The sequence below is a fragment of the Culex quinquefasciatus genome, chromosome 3 (genome assembly GCF_015732765.1).
Source record: "Culex quinquefasciatus strain JHB chromosome 3, VPISU_Cqui_1.0_pri_paternal, whole genome shotgun sequence".
Lineage (NCBI taxonomy): Eukaryota > Metazoa > Arthropoda > Insecta > Diptera > Culicidae > Culex > Culex quinquefasciatus.
The window spans coordinates 165,943,284-165,969,792 of record NC_051863.1 but is presented as its reverse complement, the minus strand read 5'-3'; the positions used below and the strand labels follow the sequence as shown (position 1 = coordinate 165,969,792).

At 36.4% G+C, this 26,509-nt stretch overlaps 2 protein-coding genes across 2 annotated transcripts; one reads left to right on the top strand and one right to left on the bottom strand.

Moving 5' to 3' along the window:
- On the top strand, positions 1-5,309 carry LOC6043699 (60S ribosomal protein L14). Its single transcript, XM_038261332.1, has 4 exons — positions 1-9; positions 54-155; positions 375-569; positions 4,950-5,309. Exons 1-4 carry the CDS (start codon positions 1-3, stop codon positions 5,187-5,189), a joined length of 546 nt encoding a protein of 181 aa, XP_038117260.1. The 3' UTR covers positions 5,190-5,309.
- Positions 5,310-21,778, bottom strand: LOC6043696 (cytochrome P450 302a1, mitochondrial). Its single transcript, XM_038260623.1, has 7 exons — positions 21,527-21,778; positions 11,186-11,268; positions 10,879-11,122; positions 10,634-10,821; positions 10,058-10,573; positions 5,536-5,858; positions 5,310-5,481 (listed from the first exon to the last, which is right to left on the bottom strand). Exons 1-7 carry the CDS (start codon positions 21,610-21,612, stop codon positions 5,365-5,367), a joined length of 1,557 nt encoding a protein of 518 aa, XP_038116551.1. The 5' UTR covers positions 21,613-21,778; the 3' UTR covers positions 5,310-5,364.
- Positions 21,779-26,509: the final 4,731 nt, after the last annotated feature.

The following is a 26,509-nucleotide window of genomic DNA, read 5'->3' as shown; positions in this document are numbered from 1 at the left end:
ATGGCGTTTGTTCCGGTGCTAATGTTTGGATTTGTTATTGTTCCCTTTGTTAGGTTTTCACGCGCTTTGTGGAGACTGGCCGCGTGGCCAAGTGCGCCGTCGGCAAATACAAGGGACGCCTCGTCGCGATTGTCAACATTATTGACCAAAATCGGGTAAGTTTCTTGAAATTTGAGCCGAAAAGCACTTCAAAATTAATTTTGTTCAATTCAACGTGATGAAGTATTCCCACAGAGGAAACTAGAAGTTTAGGAAGGGCCGCCTGATCCATACATGAAGCCATATCTTCCAGATCTGAAATCGATTCCAGCACATATGCAAAATGGCCTTCGCCTTTCAACGAAAATGCTAACCAATGCTTCCGTTTTCGGCAGGTTCTCATCGATGGCCCGCTGTCCGGTGTGCCCCGCCAGCAGTACCCGGTGAACCACCTCCACCTGACCAAGTTCCGCGTCAAGTTCCCGTACACCGCCAAGACCAAGGTGGTGCGCAAGGCTCTGGAGGCGTTCAACGTTAAGGAAAAGTTCGCCGAAACCAGATGGCAGGAGCGTGCCAAGGCCAAGTCCAAGGTGAGTTGACGACTGTGATGTCCGCTGGCTACAAAGGTTGAAGTTTGGACTGAATGATGGTCCTCGAGCGGAAATTGTTGTTCGTTGGCTGCGAAGTTGATATCTTTCCAAAATCACTAGAAGTCTATGTAAAACGCGTTATGGCGTTTCTTAGAAGTGTCCTTTTTACTAATTACCCATACGCGATTGCCGAAGGGATCAGTGATGTAAACAATTACGAGAAAAGTTTAAATTGAAGCGTGAATCTCTGTTAGTAAGGGAGCAAGATTTTGAGCCGGCTTTATTGACGAATAGTCACCATGATCTCTTAAACTTAACGAATCTTATTGTTATGGACAGCCTCGATCATTTTTGAAATGGTTTATTCTTTAGAAGATCAAAAATCGATCGTAAACCGTCTCAGCTTATTGTTGGCTTTTGTTTCTTTTGAAAAACCCGAGATTTGAAATACATATTTAGAAATAAAAATATTTTCCGAAAACAAAAATAAATGGAGGAATTGTTAACAAGTTAGGAAATCGGTTTCCATTCAAATCGCTGATCACTTTTTCAACTCTTCTTGTTTTTGGACCTTGACTCTCTTTCTATATCATTAGAGCAATTAATCACCAAACTTTGTTCGAGGCATCTCTATGACCAAAAAGGCATTTTGTGTTATTGGTTCATCCACAGATTCTCGACCCAAAACTTCAAACACGACAAAAAAGTAAATTTAACGATTTATTCACAAACAATCTTAAGTTGGTAAGCAAACGCCGCCATATTGCCAATGTTGTTCGGTAGCTCATATCGCCTTTTTCGGCCGTTTTCAAAAGAATTTCAAAGTTTTCTGTATTGTTAAAAAGTAGATTCCGAGGAGTTGTGATTTGGTTTCGTGCAAACGCGCTACGCAACGTTTAGGTTCGTTCCTTTTTCGGCCGTTTTCAGAAGAGTTTGCAAGTTTTGTGGATTCTGAAAAAGTAGATTCCGAGGAGTTGGCATTTACAGTGAAAAGAGCCGGTTCGGCGTGCTTCATTTGTAAGTGCTCGGAGAAGGACGATGTACATTACGGGAAGGTGATGGGCAAGTGGAGAATCCGGGTCCACACCTTTTGCCTGGTATGTTGTTTTTTTTTTAGTTTTAGCGGCTGTTTTTGAAACCACTTTGAGTCAGGGGCATTAAAAAACACCCAAAATGCAAAAACTGAGAATTTAATTTTCAAATGTTAATGCTGATATTGCACAGTTCACGACCAGTTAAACCTGTTTGGTATTTTAAGCTTACGTCCGTGTTAGGGAAGCGCTTTCTAGTGTGCAGATGAAATCTCATTTCGCCATTGTAACTGCCCTTCTCTCCGTCGTAAACTGCCGTTCTAAGCATAATTGTCCCATTTCATTTTTTGACAATTTTGACATTTTTAAGTTTAGTTTGTCGTATACTTTTCGAAAAATCAAAAAAAAAAAATCTAGTACTTTGTTCGGAAACTCATCAAAAACAGCACCAAGTTTGTTTGTCCCATCGTTACACTTCTACGCATAATTGTCCCACCAAGTTTTTCTTTCACGGAATTATTAGTTATACAAATCACCGAGTCTTGTTTGTATACTGTATAGCAAGAGGATCACAAATAAGAGTGATAAAATATTAACTGGGGCGATTGGGGACACATAGGACGAATAAGAACCCACGGGACAATTATGCGTAGAAACACAGAAGTCGAACGAAAAATTTCAATCGCGTTTTTCTCAGTTGCAGGGTTGTTACGGAAAAGTCGAGAAAAAATCCGCGCCAGATCCGCGCCGACCCCAAAACCCAATCCGCGCCATATAAAAAAAATCGCGACAAGCAAAGAAGAGAATAACATAATGAATGAAATTTTAAACAAAAAAGAATAATACACAAGGCATTTGGATCAGTACCGTTGATCAGTTGTGGATTCATATCCCGCCTGTACCAAATGGAAACATTTTTACCATTTCTGAAACAATATTAGCATTTTTTGCAACACTTTTAATATCGTTAAAACAATTATAACCATAAAATAAATCACAAAATTATAAAATCTAGGGATTTAGTACTTGATAAATCTCGCCTAAACTTTACTCTGGAAAATCGAAACACGAAATTTTTATTATTTTCTTCTCTAAATTTCTCTAAACAAAAATATGACTCCGAAAATGATCCGAACAAAGAAAACGGCCCTATTGTAAAATCCTACAGTTCCTTCCTTGACTTGACGAAAAGTACAAGTTTTCGTATCCAATAAAGCAACAAATAACAAATAATTGAATAATTCAAATATTTAAAAATTAAAAAATTTAAAAATTCAAAAATTCAAAAATTTAAAAATTCAAAAATTTAAGAATTTAATAATTTAATAATTTAATAATTTAATAATTTAATAATTTAATAATTTAATAATTTAATAATTTAATAATTTAATAATTTTATAATTTTATAATTTAATAATTTAATAATTTAATAATTTTATAATTTTATAATTTAATAATTTAATAATTTAATAATTTAATAATTTAATAATTTAATAATCTAATAATCTAATAATTTAATAATTTAATAATTTAATAATTTAATAATTTAATAATTTAATAATTTAATTTTTAATGATTTCATAATTTCAAAATTTCATAATTTCAAAATTTCGTAATTTCATAATTTCATAATTAGATAATTAGATGATTTAAAAATTTAATAATTTAATAATTTAATAACTTAAAAACTTTCTTAAAAATTAAAAATTACCAAAAAATCAATTGTAATTAATATTTTCGTAATTTTTCAATTTAAAAATTGTACTTTTTCACGTTTTTTGAGTCTGTAAGTTTTGACAATTTCAAGTTATGAATTCTGTTTTTTTTATTTCAAATTGTTGATTTCCAGATTTCTTATTTTTTAATTTTAACATTACATTTCGCTTTTAGACGGAGCTTTTAGCAGATTTCTAAGTGCATTTCGTCATGTTGTGATAATTGGGAGTAGAATCAATTCTACCTGAATCAGAGTGGCAAAAGAATTTTTATTTTTTTCAATAAACCAAAAATTTAAATTTTTATATTGAAAAAAACATAAAAATCTTAACAGTTTCATAGCTTCATTTTTTTTAAATTCTGTAATTTTTCGAATTTTGTTATTTTGATTTTAATAAATTGGTATTTATTTGAATTGTTAAGCAGATTTTTTGAAAATAATGAGTTGTAATGTTATGTTAAATTAATATAACAAATCTCAATACATTAAAAAACATCGCTCCTTGAAGATTATTTCAAATAACAATCAATAATTTTTAGAAGAAAATTTTCTTCATTAACAACTTCTTAGAAATTGATGTTTTCGCACTCAACGAAAAACATTGAATTTAATTAATTCCTAACAATACTTTTCTTTGTAATTTGAAAGAAATTCTATCGTTCTCAATTATTTTGTTTATCAAAATTGCCATCCGCGCGAAATCCGCGCCTGAGCAAAATTAGCCAGCAAATCCGCGCCAGATCCGCGCCATAGGTGCCATCCGCGCGATCCGCGCCGTCCGTAACAACCCTGCAGTTGCATTTTATTTTGAACATGAGATAATTATGCGTAGAACGGCAGTAAAATTCTCAGCAAAAACAATTCTCGTTTTCGATCTCCTGTTTTCTCAAACCCCTTGTGATATTCACTTTTTCTCTCTCATTTCCGCATACACAATTTTGCCCCTCAAAAACTGCCCGAAAAAAATGCCAACGCAGTTTAACGGGACGCTATCCGTGGTCGATTCCCAATCCTCCTCTCGCGTTCTTTCATTGCGGTTTTCTGAGAAATCTACAGAATCTTCGATGAGGAGCGTGAACGAGGAACAGAGGAAGGAGTGTGTGAGAGAGAATAAGAGATGAGTGTTAGAAAGAGAATGCTGTTGCCAGCCAATCAGAAGAGAACTCAAAAACTATATTGACGGTCGCCTTTCCCTCGGATATTTCAGTGCAAGAATCATCAAATGATAGTTCTTTCTATCATACTGCTTTTAACATCACTGGGTATTAGTTATTTTCCATGATTATTTTATATCATATGACTCGGTGATTTTATTAAAAGTTCTGAAATAACTCGCAATATTCATTCATAGTGAAAGGCAATGTTGATAAAGATCGCAGACATTAATCGTTTAGAATGAAACGCTCAAACGTAGAAGAAGATTTAATACTTATCCAGCCAACGACAACAACAATTACATCCCAATCACACATGATGAACCCTTTATAACAAATTTCATTGATAGGAAAGGCCGACTGATTCATAATGAAGCCACTTAATTCTGATGTTCGTTGCTAACAACTCGCTCAAATCGAATCAGTCTCAAAATTCAGCTATTCTAACGCAACACTTCTCTCCCTCTCTCTTTTCCAGCGTTGCAACCTGTCCGACTTTGATCGGTTCAAGCTGCGCCTGGCCCGCGCCGAGCGCAACCGCATCGTCAGCGCCGAGTACAAGAAGCTGAAGAAGACGGTCGTCAACAACGGTATGCTGTTCGGCAAGCCCGTCAAGGGAACCAAGCCGCTGCCCAAGCGACGCAACCCGATCCCGAAGAAGGACGGCAAGAAGAAGCGCGTCCGGAAGACCAAGAAGCCCGCCCCGGCCAAGAAGTAAGGCGCGTGCTACTACTTCAACTCTAGGCGTTAAGGGTTAAGGCGAGGGTCGTGTCTGTGTACTGAAGGAGGGAGACAAAAATATAATTAAAGATTACCGAAAAAAACACACACAAGCTAAGTCAAACTGTTTGATAATTTAAAACGATGATGACACTTTATTATAATCTTCACAATCATGCCTTCCGTGCTCGGAACTTGACTCTTATCGGTTGATCTGGTTGATTGATCAGTTTCGTCTCCACGTCCATTGGTATTCGTCCGGCCCACTCGATTTCGAACGATCGAATCAACTAAAACAGAAAGAGAAGTCATTTCACTGGAAGCAATCGCAAACAGCTTCTCACCCTCAGCAGCAGCACCAGAATGTTCTGCTCGGCCATTCGCCGCGCAATGCACGCCCTCATGCCGTGGCCAAACGGGAGCACCAGGTACGGGTTGACCTGCTCGCGGCTGTCCCGCATCCACCGTTCCGGCACGAACTGGTCGGGATTGCTAAAGTATTTCGCCTGCCGGCTTGCGATCATGTTCTGGGTGACCACGACGGTTCCCTTGGGCACGTGGTAGCCGCCCAGGGTGGCGTCCTTGTTCAGGATACGGCCGACGCCGACGGAGATCGGGTTCAGTCGGAGGGATTCCTTGAGGACCGCGCGGCAGTAGGAGGCTTCGGCTGAAAGAGTTGAAAAACATTGACCTCCGTTCAACACTGATATCTCATGTAAGTTATCATAAACTCGTCAGGGTTAACTCGCAATTTTTTGCTTTCCCCATACATTTTTTCGAATTTTCCCATACAAACTTCAACGATAAAAAGCGACCCTTACTTATTTTTACCTAAAGAATCGAGCCAGGGGGTGTCTCTTACGATTATTAAAAACACCCAAAAGAAAAAAACTGAAAATTTGGTATATCCACCTGGAACAATTTGAAAAGTATGTTAATTTATGAAAAAAGTGTTGAAAATGCATTGTTTTGCAATCATTAGTCATCACAAATTAAGAGCGAATTTTTCACCAATGTGTAACAGCCTAACAGGTCGTATCGAGGTGCTCCGATTTGGATGAAAATTTCAGCGTTTGTTTGTCTATACATGAGATGAATTCATACCAAATATGAGCCCTCTACGACAAAGGGAAGTGGGGTAAAACGGGCTTCGAAGTTTGAGGTCCAAAAAACATAAAAAATCTTAAAATTGCTCGCATTTCCGTAAAACTTCATCAACTCCAACTCTCGTAGATGCATTTGAAAGGTCTTTTGACCTTTTTTATGTGTTTTTCTGAAAGTATACGTAAAACTAAGTTTAAAAATGATAAAAAGTCAAAATCGTCCAACAATGACATGGGACAATTATGCGTAAAACGGCAGTACAGGGCAAAAAAACTAACGTTGTAAAATGTTTGCTGTAGAAAAATCAAAAAACTATGAGAAAAATTGCGATTGGCCAAAAAGTTAATATTGTAGGCTTGTACTGCCGTTCTACGCATAATTGTCCCATGTCATTTTTGGTCGATTCTGACTTTTTGTCATTTTTAGGTTTAGTTTGACGTTTACTTTTCGAAAAACACATAAAATCTAGTACTTTGTTAGGAAACTCATCAAAAACAACACCAAGTCTGTTTGTCCCATCGTGGTACTTCTACGCAGAATTGTCCCACCAAGTATTTTCTTTCGCGGAATCATTAGTTTTACAAAGCATTGTGTCTTGTTTACCTTTTGTAAAGCAAAAGAATAACAAATAAGAGTGATAAACTGCTAACTGGGGCAATTAGGGACATATAGGGTGAATAGGGACCTACGGGACAATTATGCGTAGAAACACAAAAAAACGGTCGAAAAATTTCAATCGCGTTTTTCTCAGTTGCACTTTTTTGAACATGGGACAATTATGCGTAGAACGGCAGTGTAGTCCATGAAATTACCTATCTTTTGACCTATGGGAATATGGGTGTTGGAGGCTTTGAATGAATATATTATATTTTTTTTAGCGACGAATTAACTTTTTGTGGTTTTGTACACCGATATTTTACAAAAATCTATTTTTCTAACATGCTTTTTGTATCGTAGGTTTTAAAAAATTATAAATATTAGAACTAATTTTTTCCAACATTAGAAAATGGTGTGTTGTTTGGGTGGGACTTAGAAAACATCAATCAGCTTTTCAAAAATATTTTTCACAAGTGGGCAAACATGTGCGCTAATTTAAAAATGAAAAACTTCGACTATTTTCAAAAAAGTCACCTAAAAATGGATTTATCTTGAAAACGATGCACTTTATCAAAATTTCTCCAAAGTACTTTTTGATTGCAAATTTGATTTTACATCGAAAAATGAAGTTGAAATTTTTTTGCGACCAATTTTTCGATTTTTTGAAAAAAATAGTATCGATTCAAAAATTTATAACTCGCTCAAAGATTTTTTGCACAACCTGGAAATTTCTGAAAAGTTGGCATTTGATGAATTAGAGGACCTAAAATATATGAAAAATAAATAAATAAAGATGTGTTTTTTTGCAAATCAAGTTTTAGTGACAAAAAGTTTAACAAAAATCACCAAAATTTGTTCTACCAGTGTAGTTCATATCCATGCCTACAACTTTGCCGAAGACACCAAATCGATCAAAAAATTCCTTCAAAAGATACAGATTTTTGAATTTTCATACATCATTTTTGTATGGCCAGCAGCCAAATTTGTATGGAAAATTATATGGACAAACTAATGATGCAAAATGGCTTCTTTGGGCATACCGAAGGCACCAAAAAGTTTCAGTCGAATTAAAAATACAAAAAAAAGTCGAATGACCAAAATCTGAGAGAACTGCTCAAATATTTTTCAAAGTTTATGTCGCAGCCCCCCCGGCCCCCACCCCCTCCAAAATTGGTCCAAAAAATCAAAGGATTTTTTTTTTTTCAAAAACTTTCAAAATTTCAAAACAATCTAAAATGCATTTTCAGCATTGATAACCATATTTAGCTTGTTTGGGCTGGATTAAAAATATTTAGATTTTTTATGAAATTACAATGTACAGCATTGCAAAACTTTTTTTTTTGTAAAAAATAAAAAATTGTCAACAGTAAGATATTTTGGAAACTAATGATTGCAAAACAACTGGACAGGTGTATCATAAACTTCAAATAATATTTGCAACGGCCTTACTGATTTTTTTTTAATTGTTTGAATCAATAATAAATGTTTTATTCAATGATATCTTGAAAAAACTTGATAAAGTTTAGATATTTTTCAGAGTTTTATTTGTCAAATAAAAAAATGTTATTTGAAGATTTTTAGAATGTTTTAAAACATTTTTGAATTTGGAATTTTTGAACATTTCTGGAGCAACACGAGAAAAGGGCGGATAAGCATTTTGAAAGGCAGCATTTTGATGGGTTCAATAGGGACGTGGCGTTACATCGTGCTGCCACCTGGTTTTTTAAAGTGCAAGAGTGGAAAAGTGCTGAGTCATCGTCTAAAAATAGACGGCGTCCTATCTCGCCCAGCAAAATTAAGTCGATAAAGTAGCCGGTTTCGATGAGAAAAAGTGGAAAACGTGGTCTAAAAATAGCGACGCCATCCCCCTATTCCTGTCTGGCTCGGCAATATCAGATCCTTTCAAAGAGTAAATCTGCTCTCTGGGAATACTGACCGTTAGGGGATGGGTTTCGACTTGCGGCGTACTGGGTTTCTAATGCAGAGGTCGTGAGTTTGATTCTCGTACCGGGATGATGGAGTTTTTTTTTAAAAAGCTTGAACTGTTTTGTTTATTCTCAAGCTGAAGGGTAACTTTTTTTTAAATTCTTCGAAAATAAAAAAAAGTGAATATTACAATTTTTAGAACGCAAGAATTTTTTAATTTAATTTTTTTTGTGAGGATTTTAACATTGCGAATTCAGATGAAAGATCCGCACCCTGTGTTGGACGATCTACACTCAAAGTCAGAAGTATCCCTCAAAAGGGTACTTTCAATCCTTAAAAAAGGATACTTTCTATCCTTTTTTAAAGTTCACCCGGCGTCACCCTTTTAAAAGGGTATGTCAAATTCAGTACATTTTCGATACCTACCCTTTTAAAGGGTGACGACGAATGAACTTGAAAAAAGGAAACTTTTTGCTTTGAGTGTATGCTATTTGGAACAACATTTGAGAGGGGCGGTACCTTTCATTCGATGTGTTTAAATGGGATGAAAGACCGTAAGAGCAATGTTTTACCGCCCTTGCTCTAGCTTTGTACTATAATGACCATAAACTAAAAAATCAGGTTTCAGTAGAAATATTGCCGAAAATCAATGAAAAAAAAAATTGTAAAATTGATCGTTAATTATTAAAAATACATTGTAGAACGTTTTTTTTATATTCTTAATTGAAAGGACATTTTTTACTTTTTGCAAATGTTGAACATCGAAAAAAGTCATAAAAATTTAGTAAAGTAAATCTTTCCCAGTTCCTGAGGGGAAACACCCTTGAAGAGTATCGGGGCCGGCATTTACAAAGCGGCAGTTTTTTTTAACTCGACTAATGTTAACATGTTAAGGTTAATGTTAACATTCCATACGTCGCCTTCCTAAGCTGTCGCTGATGAGGTCCAGCTTGTGACCTTCCCTTTACTAAGCAATCGAGAATCCAGAAGGAAAAAGATCGCCAGTTGTGTTGACCCGAGCCGGGATTTGAACCCCGATCTACCGCTTACTAGGCGGAAGCGTTACCACTATGAAAAATATTTTCATAAATTCATTGAAATTTTGCAATGATTTGGTAGTAGCATTATGTGATACTTTTAGCTTACCCATTTTGAAAAAAAACCCTGAAATATTAAAATTAGTTTTCCCATCCCCCCCCTCCTAACCCGTCTAAAAACAAATAAAAAATAAACACTCACAATTCAGTGCGGCTGCCTCCACGCAGTTCTCCCACGGATCGGGCAGAATCTTACAAGCTTCCCGGAACAGCTTCTCCTGCGCTTCCGGATTATGGCACAAATGATACAGGGCAAACGACGTCGTATAGGCACTCGTATGAACTCCCGCTAGCAACAGATCCGCAGCCATCCCGATAATATCGTGCAAATCTAGTGCCGGATTTCGCAGGTATTCCTCCAACAGTGAGCGGGACTTGTGCTGCCCGGATGCTAACTTCTGGCGATCTTCGTCAAAGTACAGCAACTTTTGCGACACCAAGTCGATGGCGGTCTTTTCCATAAACTCTTGCGACTTGCGAAGCTTCCGGTAGGCACGTGTTTCGAAAAATCTCCAAAGCTGGAAGCCCTGATCGGTTGGTAGTATGCTATCGTTTGTCACTTCCGCCGCGTTCATTAGCCGGGAAGAGACGGAATCTGGTCGCAATTCCGCTTCGGAGAAGCTGTCCAACCGGACGTCGAACGCTAACAGGCAGATTACTGGAAAATTTGTTTTACGAAATTATTCAAACTTATTCAAAGAAATCACCTCAAACCGACACTCGAGGTTCAACCGAGATATTCCGGGCATAAAATCCGGAACGGAATCCTTGCTCTCTGTCTGCTTCACGCTGGCTACAAATTCCTTCGTGACCTGGTCCGTCAACGGGAGAAAATTCCGGACGCTCTGCGGTGAGCTCAGGCCCTTTTGCAGCTCTGACCGGATCTTCCACCAGTCGATTCCGTTTCTAGAACGATAAAGTAACTTTGAAAAGTCCAACTCAAATTCGGCGTCCTATAATCACGTGGGCAGCAGTCCAGCGGTACGATACACGTTCGGCCGATCCTTCCGGTACTTGGCAAGGGCGGTGTGGCTGCGTCGCGACGGGTAAATTCCGGGCGTTTTGTCATTCAGTACAGTGGCGATGTCGGCCGGATCGTAAAGCCAAACGATGTCCTGGCCGGGAACCATGGTCTCGCGGACAATTGGTCCCCAGCGGGCGTACTTGTCGGCGCCGGACTCGTGCAGCGCGTCGAAGCTGTACTTGCCTTAGAAAACAGTTAGTATTGTTTTAATCAAATAAACTGTTGTTTAGAGCAGAGTAGAATTACCGATTCCTGGAAGGTATTGGTATAAGTTTCCTAATCCGAATGGACCACGTGGACCGGGCATCTCGTTGAACGGGCGTGGGGTTCTATAAAGATGTCAAGACCAATGCAGTAACAAACATTGTTTAGAGTTCAAGTGTCTAGATTTTCGCAAGTTTAACCACGATTTTCCAAATTTAAACCCTTCGATTTGTTTCCTTTCTTGATGATTTGGAAGACCAATAGTTCCAGTTAAGCAAAGGTGCGTAACAGCCATCTCAATACTAAATATTTACCTTGAATGTTCATATTTGGGTTTTCGACTAATCAACTTTCTGTTTTAATTAAACAGATGATATTTTTGTTAACCGTCAAATGTCACTTTTTGGTCATTTAGATCTAATGTTTGACCAAAATAAGGTTTTGAAATGTATCTTCTTCTTTTATTACCGTCCTTTTCGCTCTATTACCTTAATTTTTTGTATGAAGAAAATTCAAACACACAGGATAACTTTTATTTATGATAGTTTCATTGAAATAAAAAAAATCATTTCTGCTAAAATCGGACTAAAAAATTAAACTTGTGCAAAAAATTAAAAGTAAGGTTTTTATCACTGAAAATAAAACTTTGTTATATAAGTTCAACTAAGTTCAAAAAAGTTTTTTAATTATATGTTAATATACAAGTTAATAATTTAACATAAATTTATCTGTATATGGGGTAAAAAAAACAACCCTCAATTGAAAACTAGATGAACAAACATTTTTTTAGCGCCTGTTTTGAGATATAAGTGAGCAATTCTCTACCAAAACCGGAAATGGATTTTATTTGTATTTTTTTATTTGGCTCAAACTTTGTGGGGACCTTCCCTATGACCAAATATGCTATTTTGTGTCATTGGTTTACCCATACAAGTCTCCATACAATTTTGGCAGCTGTCCATATAAAAAATGGTATGTAAATATTCAAACAGCTGTAACTTTTGAGTGAATTTTCTGATCAATTTGGTGTCTTCGGCAAAGTTGTAGGTATTGTTGAGGAATTTTGAGGAAAAAATAGGTACACGGAAAAAAATCAGATTTTTTATCAACTTTTTTTACTAAAACTCAATTTCCCAAAATACGTATTTTTGATTTTCGAGATTTTTGATATGTTTTAGGGGACAAAAATACGCAACTTTTGAGCCATAGAGAAACATGGTCAAAAAATCTGCCGCCGAGCTATGAATTTTTGAAAAAATAGTGATTTTTGGAAAAAAATTAAGTTTTATGCAAAAACAAGTTTGACATTACTTTTAATGCAAAATACGTGTTTTGGGAAATTGAGTTTTAGTAAAAAAATGTTGATAAAAAAACTGCAAAATTTTTTTCCGTGTAGGGTAGGGTAGTCATCAATGAGACACTTTTGGTTTTCAACTTTCAACGATTTTTCTAATTTTTCTTCAGCATGTTTTAATGAGCTTTTGTTGTATTTACTTTCTTTTAGTGTGTTCTAACATTGACCAAAATATGAGATCGATCCGACATCTACAGCCAGAGTTATTCAACTGTCTCATTGTAGACGCACTTGGCAGGAACAATGAGACAGCTGGGGAACAATGAGACACTCTACGAAAATCAATACTTTTCTAGTAAAACATCATATTTTTGTATTGTTACATTACAGGTGACTTGCCTTGAACATTTTAGAGCAATTTTGCCAACATGAAACTTTAATTAACAAAAGTTATACTAAAAAGTATTTAAATTTTGTAAAATCCATTTATTTATAACAAATAACTTTGTATGTTTGGCTAAATGAAGTTAAAACTGTATAAATATGCCAAAAATCACTTTCAATTCATGTTTTGAAAGATTTACATGGATTTTGCAATGTTTAATGAAGAAAAATCAAAGTGTCTCATTGTTACCCTCGGGCTTAAATGAGTGGGGAACAATGAGACAGCCCTGGATTCTGGGTATATTCTAAATTTTGGTCAAACCTAATGAAAAGACATTGTAGCCCAACTCAATCCCTATGGAACGTCGAAAGAAATTTGAAAAATATTAGTTTTGGTGTAAATGGCAGCCTACGAGTGCAAAAGTATTTTTTGTCCATAATTTACTTTTACACCCCAGAATCAAACATTTATGAATTACGTTTCAAGGGAGCGTCCATAACCAAAGCCACTATTATTGCAGACGTGTATCCAGTAGATACACCTTTCCCCCAAATATGAGCCTGATTGGTTGAAACTACGACTTGTGAGAGCCATTTTATCATTGTTCCCCGTGTCTCATTGATGACTACTCTACCCTACCTATTTTTTTCTCAAAAGTCCTCAACAATACCTACAACTTTGCCGAAGACACCAAATTGATCAGAAAATTCACTCAAAAGTTACAGCTGTTTGAATATTTACATACCATTTTTGTATGGACAGCAGCCAAAATTGTATGGAGACTTGTATGGGTGAACCAATGACGCAAAATAGCTTATTTGGTCATAGGGAAGGCCCCCACAAAGTTTGAGTCAAATCAAAAAATACAAAAATAAAAAAACGAAACTATTGGCACTACGCCCCCCGGGGCATGGCCTTCCTCTAACGTGGGATTTCTGCTCCAGCGCCTCTGACGAGACAGGAGAAACCGGGACCGACGTTTTACTTCACCATCCGATAGAAGCTCAGTGGATAAGGCGGGAATCGAACCCGCGTCTCATAGCATCATCGGGATCGGCAGCCGAAGCCGCTACCCCTGCGCCACGAGACCCACTCGGAAGAACATTTTTTGATATTTGAAAATACTAGGACCAGGGATGGAATAATCGCAAAAAAAAAAAAATCAATTTCGCTTGCGAACTATCTTCACCCGCGAAAGAGAGAGGAGGCAAATCACGCAAAAGAAAATCTCTATCGAAATTCTCCAAGAAAATCAATCAGCTGATGATTTTTTTTGTGAATATCCTTGTCAGCACCACTTAATAATGTTTATTTCACTTTGTTTACACACATTGCCCATTTACAAAATGTGACAGGTCATTTTTCGACGTGTGACGTTACACTTGCAAGTGTAGTAGTGAAAAAGGTTTTCCACCGAATAATCAAGATGATGATTTTTTTAGATTCTTTTTACCGATCTTTCGTGCGCGAGAGAGGAGAGCTATGCTTTCTTCGGGTTTTTTTTTTTCTCTTGATGAACGTTCAGAGATTTCTTTTGATGATGATTATTCCATCGCTGACTAGGGCAATAACATTTTACGTTATTTATAACAAGATTTGATATTCGTCGTAATGATTTTTGTTATTGGATTGTTATTGTAATTACATACTAATAACAAATCTTTGTTATTATTTTAACAACCAATCCGATCATCCAAATAACAGTTGGAGGTATTCTTCCATAACAAAAAATGTTATCACAAAGTTTTTTTTTGGCTTTCAACCAATATCAGACAAATATTAAATTTTGTTATGATAACATAATCTAATAAACTCTTATGCAAAAACAGATTTTGCAAGAATATATCATAATTCTTTTTTGTTATTTTAACAGTATTTGTTATTGAAATGGCATGAATTTTGTTACTACCGTCTGCCCGGGTTTGACGAGTCAGACAGGAATCGACCTATCACTTTCCGCTTACAAGGCGAAGCCTGTAACCTCACGGCCACGGTTGCTCGGCCCCGATTTACTCTTTAGTGTATGATGGACATTTTTATTCCAGTCATGTAATGATCTTTTGAAACTTCAGTACATGCACGGTTTTCAAAAATAACCATGTTCAGGTTATTTTTCTTACAAAAAAATGCATTTTGGAACCTTAAATTAAGTGTCGATAGCTGATAAAAATACGTATTTCTACACAGTAAAAAAAATGATTGAAATATTACATCTGGGAAGGAGTACATCTTTTACATCAGAAAAACATGTGTAATTTTACCTTTGAAAATGTGTAGTTTTGCTACTAAAGTGGCAATCTTGCAGAATTCTACCTTAAAAATTTACACAATTTTTTACTGTGTAAGCGCATGAATGTCACAAATGAGATAGGAGAAAGTGAGACATAAGGAACAATTCTAGAGTTTTTTTTTATGGTCCCATCAATATATGAAACACAATAGCTTATACACAGAGTACTCTGTGGCTTATAGAAACATTAAAAACTTACTCTTGAATAGATTGCACATGTGACCGTAACACGAGCAATTGCCTTTTGCCCCATATGGTCATCTTGCCCCAGTTTCCCCAAGTTGATGAATTTGTGCAAATTTTCAACTGAATTTGTTCAAATCATATCGCTTTTTATTCTTTAGCAAAGTTGAGCAACTCTCTACGAAATCGGCCGTTTTCGATCATTTTTATTTTTGTATTTTTGATTTGACTCAAACTTTGTGGGGGCCTTCCTATGACCAAATAAGCTATTTTGCGTCATTGGTTCACCCATACAAGTCTCCATACAATTTTGGCTGCTGTCCATACAAAAATGGTATGTAAATATTCAAACAGCTGTAACTTTTGAGTGAATTTTCTGATCATTTCATATATTAACATTGAAAATCGGACCATTAATTGCTGAGATATCGTCATTAGAAAATGGTGGGCTGATTGGGTGAGACTTAGAAAACTTCAATTTTCGTGTTTCTTTTCTTTAAGCCGCTGTATTTCAGCAACCAGAGGTCCAATCTTCAATGTCCCTCAGACAATTTTATAGCAAATTTTCTGAACTTTTCAAAAAAAATATTTTTGGAAATGGTCACTCATGGTCACTATTTTTAAAAATTGAAAAACTGCAAATATTTCGCTAAAATCAAACATTCGGTGGCTATATCTTGAAAACGGAGCCCTTTATCAAAAAATCTGTAAAGTACTTTTCGATTGCAAATTCAATTTTGCATTAAAAAGTAATGTCAAACTTGTTTTTGCATGAAACTTCAATTTGTTTTCCAAAAATCACTATTTTTTCAAAAATTCATAACTCGGCGGAAGATTTTTTGACCATGTTTCTCTATGGCTCAAAAGTTGCGGATTTTTGTCCCCTATAACATATCAAAAAATCTCGAAAATCAAAAAATACGTATTTTGGGAAATTGAGATTTAGTAAAAAAATGTTGATAAAAAAATGTTGATCTGCAATTTTTTCCGTGTACCTATTTTTGTTCTCAAAAGTCCTCAACAATACCTACAACTTTGCCGAAGACACCAAATTGATCAGAAAATTCACTCAAAAGCTACAGCTGTTTGAATATTTTTTTTTTTTTTTTTTTTTTTTAAATTTATATTTATTCAAATTTCTTTTCCATGTACATTCATTCAGTTAAAATATTATTGAGTGTCCAATCACAAACGATGACTTTTCACCTCAATTTTAAATACTAGCAACTTTCATTTATTCATGAAATATTGTAGCTTTCGCTATTCAGTGATTTCAAATGTAGGAGGTCCTACATGTACAAAAGGGAAAAGGGATACCTTAAAACTAACTTATAAACTATATAAAGAGCGGATCAATGCAGCTGAAGACTGCAATGATTTTTGTCGAAATGCATCAATTATCTTATTGGACATAACATCCAAAGTGTCAACTTCGGCTAATTGATGAAGTTCACTGGTGCTGAACCAGGAGGAAGTTTCAGAATCATTTTCAGAATTTTGTTCTGAATCCTCTGAAGTTTTTCTTCCTGGTTAAGCAACAGCTTGTCCAGATCGGCACAGCATAAAGCATGGCAGGTCTGAAAATTTGTTTATAAATTAACAGTTTATTCTTGAGACAAAGTCTAGAATTCCTGTTTATAAGTGGATACAAACATTTAATATATTTGTTACATTTAACCTGGATACTTTCAATGTGATCCTTGTAAGTAAGGTTTTGTCAAAACCAAGTCCAAGATATTTCACTTGATCCTCCCACTTTAAATTTACCTCATTCATCTTTATAATGTGATGACTTTTTGGTTTAAGAAAATCAGCCCTTGGTTTGTGAGGGAAAATAATAAGTTGAGTTTTTGCAGCATTTGGAGTAATTTTCCATTCTTTCAAATAAGAATTGAAAATATCCAAGCTTTTTTGTAATCTTCTTGTGATGACACGAAGGCTTCTGCCTTTGGCGGAGATGCTTGTGTCATCAGCAAAAAGTGATTTCTGACATCCTGGGGGCAAATCAGGCAAGTCAGAAGTAAAAATATTGTATAAAATTGGACCCAAAATGCTTCCTTGAGGGACGCCAGCACGTACAGGTAGTTGATCAGATTTGCTATTCTGATAACATACCTGCAGAGTACGATCCGTCAAATAATTTTGAATAATTTTCACGATATAAATCGGAAAATTAAACCTTTTCAATTTCGCAATCAAACCTTTATGCCAAACACTGTCAAATGCTTTTTCTATGTCTAGAAGAGCAGCGCCAGTAGAATAGCCCTCAGATTTGTTGCTTCGAATTAAATTTGAAACTCTCAACAACTGATGAGTAGTTGAATGCCCTAGACGAAATCCAAACTGCTCATCAGCGAAAATTGAATTTTCATTAATGTGCGTCATCATTCTATTAACAATTATTCTTTCGAATAATTTACTAATAGATGAAAGCAAACTAATGGGCCGATAGCTTGAGGCTTCAGCAGGATTTTTATCCGGTTTCAAAATCGGAATTACTTTGGCATTTTTCCAACTACTGGGAAAATATGCCAAATCAAAACATTTGTTGAAAATTTTGACCAAGCTACTTAAAGTTGCTTCTGGTAATTTTTAATTAAAATGTAAAAATGCCATCCTCACCAGGGGCTTTGATATTTTTAAATTTTTGATAATAGATTTTAATTCATTCAGATCCGTATTAAAAACTTCATCTGATGAAAATTCTTGTTCAACAATATTCTGAAATTCTATTGAAATTTGATTTTCAATAGGACTCAAAACATTCAAGTTGAAATTATGAGCACTCTCAAACTGCTGAGCAAGTTTTTGAGCTTTTTCCCATTAGTTAATAGAATATTATCACCATCTTTTAAAGAAGGGATGGGTTTTGAGGTTTCTTAAGAACCTTTGAAAGTTTCCAAAAAGGTTTGGAATAAGGTTTAATTTGTTCGACTTCTCTTGCGAACTTTTCATTTCGCAGGAGAGTGAATCTGTGGTCAATAACCTTTTGCAAATCTTTTTGAATTCGCTTCAGTGCAGGATCACGAGAACGTTGATACTGTCTTCGGCGAACATTTTTCAGACGAATCAGAAGCTGAAGATCGTCATCAATAATGGGAGAATCAAATTTGACTTGGACTTTAGGAATAGCAATATTCTTCGCATCCAAAATTGCATTAGTTAAAGATTCCAAGGCTGAATCAATATCAGCTTTGGTTTCTAAAACAAAATCATGATTTAAATTATTCTCAATATGATGCTGATACCTGTCCCAATTAGCTTTGTGGTAATTAAACACAGAACTATTGGGTCTGGTAACTGCTTCATGAGAAAGTGAAAAAGTTACTGGAAGGTGATCAGAATCAAAATCAGCATGAGTCACTAAAGGACCACAATACTGACTTTGATTTGTCAAAACCAAATCAATTGTTGATGGATTTCTAACAGAAGAAAAGCAAGTTGGTTCATTCGGGTATAATACCGAATAAAGACCAGAAGTGCAATCTCTGAACAGAATTTTACCATTGGAATTTACTTTTGAATTATTCCAAGATTGGTGTTTGGCATTAAAATCACCGATGATCAAAAATCGAGATCTATGCCGAGTAAGTTTATTCAAATCCCCTTTGAAATAATTTTTATTTTCCCCAGTGCATTGGAATGGCAAATATGCAGCTGCAATCATAATTTTCCCAAAAGAAGTTTCAAGTTCAATGCCCAAACTTTCAATAACTTTTAACTTAAAGTCACGTAACGTGCTATAAGTCATACTACGGTGGATAACTATTGCAACTCCACCGCCATTTCGATTCATTCGGTTATTGGTTATAACTTTATAATCTGGATCACTTTTCAAATAAGTGCCAGTTTTTAAAAATGTTTCGGTTATAACAGCAACATGCACGTTATGAACTCGTAAAAAGTTGAAAAATTCATTTTCTTTCGCTTTTAAAGAGCGAGCATTAAAATTCATAATATTGATGGAATTACTTAGATCCATGATTAAACTTCAGGGTAAGAACAACATCATTCGCAAATTTTAATCCAATCTGGATTGCTTCCATCATGGATGTAGCATTACTCATTGTTTGAATCAAACCAAACAGTGAGTTTTGCAAAAAAGTCATTTTTTCAAACGTAACATCGCCAAGATCAGAAGATCCCAAAGCGTTGCCAGCAGAAAAATTTTCAAATGAAATTTGAGGTACCTGCCCAATTTGAAAATTGGTAGAGGATTTAAAATTCGTGGATGAACCCGAAACGGCGTTAGCATAAGAAATGCCATTGTTGTTACCTAACTTTTCCACGGTAGGGGTATTTCTAGAATTGTTCGAGTGAGACAGCACGAACGTTTGATTTAAAGATGCAGGTACAACCTGACTTTGAGAAAATTTCGGTTTGGATTTCGGCTGATGCTTAGCACGAGAATCCAAAACCTTTTTCTGATGGGGCAATCCCAGAAATTTGATTTGTGATTTCCACCACAATTTGCACATTTAAATTGGGTGACTTCTTTCACGGGACAATTGTCCTTGTCGTGAGAAGAATCCCCGCAAACCATGCATTTTGGAACCATGGCGCAATGATCAGTACCGTGACCGAATGCCTGGCAACGCCGGCACTGGGTCAGATTCTGGCCATTACCGCCATGTTTCTTAAAATGCTCCCACTTTACGTACATGGAACAAAAACTGAACTTTGTCCAAAAGTTTCAAATTGTTGATTTCATTTCTGTTGAAATGAATCAGATAAAATTGTGAAGTCAAACCAAAGCGAGAAATATTCCCGTTTGATTTTTTCTTCATTGGTATTACTTGGGATGGGGCAAAGCCAAGCAACACCTTAAGTTCGTTTTTGATCTCATCCACCGACAAGTCGTTGGAGAGACCTTTCAAGACTGCCTTGAATGGGCGAGCATTCTTGGTCTCATACGTGTAGAAATTGTGTTTGTGGTTTTCAAATAACCAACAAAAGTTTGGTGATCTTGTAAAGATTCCGTCAACAAGCGACATTCTCCTCTTCGACCAAGCTGGAACGAAACTTTCAAATTGCAAGTTTCCTTGCAATTTTCAGTTGCGTTCGAAAGCTGGCCAAATCGGAGACGGAAGTCACTACAATTGGCGGAGCCTTTACTCGTTTCTCGACGGCAGAAGGCTCAGTACGAGGAGAAGGTTCCATGTCTTCAGTTTCGGATAAAACACCGAAACTGTTTGTCAATGGAATTGGAGGATTGACCTCACATTCAGAATCAGAATCAGACCTCAGAAGAGGCTGTTTTCGTTTTCTGTTGCCGATAGCCGGTTTAGCGTTCAAACGCTTCACCGACGTAACGACCAAATCTTCAGAAGATTTGCGTTTACCTTTGTTTTGACGCATTTTGCAAGCAAAGTTCTCTTAAAAGATGGCTTCGTTTGTAAAATACAACAAAATTTCAGGTGGGGTTAGTCTTGAAAAGACTGTTTAGAATTTTGGAAAATAACTCAGGTAGTCTTTAAAAAGACTGTGAATTTTGTTTTGAAATAACTCTGAGCTTAGGTAGTAAAAAATACCGCAGCTCTAGTGTCCGTTCACCACGAAGGTTCGCAAGACACTGACTGTTTGAATATTTACATACCATTTTTGTATGGACAGCTGCCAAAATTGTATGGAGACTTGTATGGGTGAACCAATGACACAAAATAGCATATTTGGTCATAGGGAAGGCCCCCACAAAGTTTGAGCCAAATCAAAAAATACAAATAAAATCCATTTCCGGTTTTGGTAGAGAATTGCTCAAGTTGTAAAATCTACCATTAAATATTGGAAATATCGGCTTGTTATTTTAAGAAAGAGTTATTTTTATCATAATTTTGAAATCAAAAACAGCATGCATTCACGTTTTGGGTGAACTATTTACACATTTACACATTTTACACATTATTTATCCGTCACTGACAAATATCAATATCAATGATATTTTACTGATTACCAAATCTCGAAGTTTTTTACTGTTTGACATTGGCATATTACCAATGTTTGTTAATGTTTTCAGATACTAGGTATAAATCAATGACATCGGAGATCTACTCTGTTTTCCAAAAATGCTTGAACTGTAAATTGGTTTAGATTTTTACATTCTTTATTTTTTGTGGTAAAGTATAACGTTTTTTATATCTAAAAACATTCATTTTTTTTCTAACAAATGTCTGCTTTCTAGACATTTTATTATGTTATGCTCAAACTGCAAATAATCGATTCATGAATACTTACTTCTGGCTATCAGCTGAACATTTTCGAGCAGTAATCACGCTCGAAAGCGCAGTTGTACTCCGCAACTGAACAATCGGTGATAACATCCTCTGAATCGTTTAAATTTATTGCACTCCCACTAGTCAGATCAATTAAACACCCTTAAAATTTCCACCCAAAGTACATTCGCGTACAGACGACATCCGCAAGCCACACAAATCTTCACCAACCGGTCACTGACTTGACTTGGATTGAACTGTCTGGCTGTGCTGGAACTTTGCAAGTCAATGAAAACATACAAAGCTCCCAATACAAATACCAGTACGAATCTGGACTGACCGCGCACATGATCATACAGAGCGGCGTGCCTGGTCAGCATGTCCGTACCTTAAGGTGGCCGTCTGTATTGGTGGCCTTGAATTCCAGATGATACCGAAAGTTGTATGTGAAAGAAAGCGTATACTGGACAGACGAACAGACAGACACATTTACGATTTGTTATTCTGATACCGGCTTACGGTGGAGTGTGAAATTGTGGAATGAAACAAGCTTGGTTTAATTCATCAACAAAATATAATCGAAACTTAACACTTAGTAGGAAATATTTAACGTGTAGGATCCTCCCTGACCAGGCTGCAGCTCAACAATTGGGTTGTAACTTCTTGCCGAGGTTAGTTCCGCGGGGCACCGTTGTGGCATCGATGACCTTTCGGAAGTCCGGAATCGTTACGGTCGTGGTCGTTGTCGTTGATGTGGTTCCCCGACTTCGACTTGGAAATGCGGTGACCGTTGAGTTCAGGCTGATTTGTCGAGTGTTTCTAGAAGCTGATGGAGCTTGATTCGATAGCGCGACGATCGCGAGTACTAGTAGTAAGCTTAAGAGTCTCTGCAAAACGAAAGATAAACTTATTAGTTAGATAAATTTAAGTTGAGCAAACACACGATCGAGCTTACCATTGTGTGATGTTTAACCAACGATTTACAACCCTCTAGTGATGGGACACAGTCACACAATCCTTCGTTTTATAGATCGTCTTCGTTTCTTCCGGAGGCTATTTTCAAAAACGAATAAGGTCAAACTGGACTGCGGGTTTAATTGGTTCAACTTAACAATCTCTTGGCTACTAAGTATAAATCAGTCGACTGTCACGCCTTTATACCAAACGATGCGTTTTGTTTTTTTGGGTTTCGAAATGGACGTGACCTTCGAATTTGAAAAAAAGTCTATTTACTTTAAACATCCATAGGACAGCAATTAAAAAAAACAACAGTGTTGAGGTTTCATAACCAGAAAAATGACAGTCGACCTTCGTTTAAGGAGGATCGTATTGCGTAACAAAATCTCTTCAAAATTATATGCGATTTAATGAAATTTTACTGAAACTAATATTTGTACATTTTATTACACAAACCCAAAAAAGTCTAAGTCATCGCTGAATCTTTTTTGTCATTTACGCAGTGACACGTCGAAAAACCCAGATTTTAGTTTCAAAACATCATACCTAGGAATTCAGTTAATGAACCTCACCCATTTTTGAGTTTGTTACGTGAATGTTCTCGAGAAATTCGATAAAAATATTTCCAGACAAAAGCCGTCAAAATGTCATTTTTGGAGTTTTTTTTAAAAGGACCAATAAACCAAATTTTCAGTTTTTGATTTTTGGGTGTTCTTGAATACCCCTGACTCAAGGCGGTTTCTAAAACACCCACAAAGCAAAAACTGGAAATTTGGTTTGTTAGACCTTTTAAAAAAAAAACTTCAGATTTGATGTTTTTATATGAGTTTTTCAAATGTCAGGCTATTTTTTTTTTTCAATTTTTAACTATTTGTTCTTGAAAGTCCAACTAATCACCTTCATTTTGCGTCCAAGAAATCTAAAATCGGTTTCACTCCATAAGTTATGATTTTTTTTTCTTAAATGTGGTTTCGGACCACCCTAACACGGCGTAGGTCACCCTAATGCAGGGGTGCCCAAAGTTTTTAGAGGCCGGGCCAAATTTGAAGCTCAAATGAGCTTGCGAGCCAAATTTACAAAATAGGTTATTTGAAAAAATGTAATTACGTAATTTTAATTTGAAAAGACTAGAAAATACATCTATCTGCGAAAGTTTTTTGAAATATCTGTTATTCTCTGAACATTTCGTTTATCAAAAATAATAGAAAACAAAATGGCAGTTTTCTATTGGTATTGTTGATTTTATTTCTTTAAGTATTTGAGGAAAAATGTTTTAAGCTGAAATTTTACAGTTTTTTTTTTTCTATTTCGAAAATGGTGACAATTTATGTAATGGCGTAATTGTATCTTTTTAAATAAATTGTAACTAATGAAAAATCGTTGAGAGCCCAAATTTCCACATTTTAATGAAAAAACTGTAAAAAAATGTAAGCACCCGTGAAGTTAAATTGCAATCATATTTTTTAATGTAAAATGCAATAAAAATAATAAAGCTGAATCAACATAAATTTTCATTAATATTTTGAAGTTTTTTTTTAAATCTATTTTAACTAATTTTTTAACATTTTTTAACCAACCCTCCCTGGTAAATAAAAGCATTGTAAAATATTTGCAAGAGCTTTATTCCGCCGTTTTCAACATTTTGTCTGCCTGAATAAGATGGTAGTCAATCAAATTCGTAATCCAACTGTCAAGAGTTCGAATCCCGAGGGAAGGTTTCTCAATAAGTTTGAGGGTCAGTTCGTAAAAGGGTCATTTTGACTGTCAAATTAATATAGAATAGTTATGTTTTTTGCAGTTAATACAGATTTCTAAATATTTCCAAAAATGTTTGAAGAAAGTTTTGACGATATTTAGTAGTTTCACTCACATTAAAACAAGTAAAATTGTTTTAATTATTAAGATTTTTGAACAAAATATTTGCATCCTAAAGTTTAGTTTAAAATAAACCTTAATTTTGAAAAAGCATAAAATCACTTTAGAAGTGGTCAGCAGGCCCTTTTACATAATCTTTCGAAATGGGTCCGCGGGCCATACTTTGGTCACCCCTGCCCTAATGGTTAAACAAACAAAAATACTGGTTTAATTATTTGGGCCAAAGATCCGCAACTCCAGTTTTGAGCCAAATTTTAGCACATTTATAATCGATTATTTTTATACCTTGGACAAATAACGCTTCGGATAATCTAAACTTTGGATAATCAAATCAAGAATTATTTTTTAGATGTATTATTTTTGATTGTCGAGCCTATATATGACCTTTAAAACTGAAACGCTCGGGTTGTCATTTGACCCCTTTTTTTTTCTTAAAAATTTCATTACTTTTGATAGAATTGACCAATTTGGATGTGTTGAAACGAACGGCTGAAGAGTGACGGGCACCAGTTTTCTGAGCTGAACGAAATGTAACTTGCTTCCATTTTCCGTACGCTAAAAAGCTATATTTTCCTTATTAATAACAGATAAAGTTCACAAGATACAATTTACTCACAACTTCGGTGTCTTTTCACAGCTGGAACGGATTCTCGTTCCCAGCTGCGCCCGTGTTGAGTGTTGAGTGATTCAGAATTTATAAATCCAACATGGCGGCCAAAATGGCGGTGATCAAATATTGAAAAAAAAAAAATAATCCATTTTGTGATTTAAAAGGCAATCAACTATTTAAATCTGACTAAAACGGGGTCGCAGAACTCGGATTTGATGTTAAAAGTGAGAAAAAAATCTGGAAGAGGATTTTTTTGTCGTGATTCGATTATGCGAAGTCCCATATAAACCTTGGGATAATCGAACTTCGGATAATCGAAACTTCGGATAATTGAGGCTTGAGGCGGATAATCGTGTCTGGACTGTATTTGTGCTTTTATGATCTTTGAATTTAAACATGAAATTCAAACTGTTGAGAGTATAAAAAAAGTATTTTTTATTTTGTTAACTCCAAAACAAAGTTTCAATAAAATTGGTTAAAATAACCAGGCGGTCCGTACTGCGCCGACGGGTAAACTTGTTTGCTGGGTGCAGCAGCCCAGATCAGGCCACCCCCATCGCCAGCGACTCCGTTGCCCACCGACGGGCCCGTAAGGCCTGGCACATAAGCCGGAAGTTGCTGCTGCGCCGTTTCCACGACCTTCTCAAGGGGCGTTCCAAGGAACTGTGGTTTGGGATCTTCGACTTGGATCTGGGTCGTATCGACGGGGACAACTCCGGTGTACCACGTGGTAACGACGTCATTTCCGGTGTGCGTCAGCGGAACAGCTGGGTAGAGATGAACCTGGCCGGTGGCGTCCCCACCGAAGGATGTTTCCAGCTGGTAGAGGTTGGCTTGGAGTTTGGTTGGCGCACAATCCGCGAGGGGCTGCTGGGTGGTGAGTTCGGCGGGTTCCGGCTCTGGATATTCCGTGGGCTGGACGTGGACTGGGGGAAGGGTTGGAACTCCGTAGGTATCGTGGGGTACCACGGGAGGTGGGAGTGTGGGAATGCCGTAAGTTTCGTGGGGAACATATGGAGGGTTGGTGATCGGCGCTTCCGTGGTTGTTACGACCGGAGGTGGGAGGGTGGTTGTTGGGGGTGGCAGGGTTGTGTACGGTTCTCCGTAGTGCGTTGGAGGATCCGCTGGGGATGGGTAGGGACGATCTTGGGCTACTGGTGGATATGGCTGGGTGTTTTCGATTATGATTTCGGTTGATGGTTTCTTTTCATGAGGTGTTAGAACTGCAAACTTTTTGAGGGCCTTTAAACCTATTAATTTGGTGATTAGGGTTTGCTCCGATAAGGCAACGACTGCCATAATTATTAATAATCTTCGGTACTTCTGTAAGGAAGAAATATGTATAATATGCAATAAGCTATGCTGCAAGAATTTACTTACCATTATGATCGCTACCTATTACGATCTCACTCCCTAATGACTCTTAGTCTCGTCAAGAGCTGCAATTTATAGAGCTAAAGTTGCGTTTATTCCCCAAGAGGCGCCTATTATCGGTCATCAGCCACAATCCAGACCCCCAAACAGAACTGGTATTTCGGCCTTGCAAGAAACGTAGTCAACGTG

What these genes read in the sequence shown, in the direction of transcription:
- LOC6043699 (XM_038261332.1), top strand. An exon ending in ACATTATTGACCAAAATCGG is followed by an intron (nt 156 to 374) that starts GTAAGTTTCTTG and finishes CGTTTTCGGCAG; the next exon opens with GTTCTCATCGATGGCCCGCT. An exon ending in GTGCCAAGGCCAAGTCCAAG is followed by an intron (nt 570 to 4,949) that starts GTGAGTTGACGA and finishes TCTCTTTTCCAG; the next exon opens with CGTTGCAACCTGTCCGACTT.
- LOC6043696 (XM_038260623.1), bottom strand. Translation starts at nt 21,612, where the DNA reads ATGTTATCACCGATTGTTCAGTTGCGGAGTACAACTGCGCTTTCGAGC. An exon ending in CCAATACCTTCCAGGAATCG is followed by an intron (nt 11,123 to 11,185) that starts GTAATTCTACTC and finishes CTGTTTTCTAAG; the next exon opens with GCAAGTACAGCTTCGACGCG. An exon ending in ATCTCGGTTGAACCTCGAGT is followed by an intron (nt 10,574 to 10,633) that starts GTCGGTTTGAGG and finishes CAAATTTTCCAG; the next exon opens with TAATCTGCCTGTTAGCGTTC.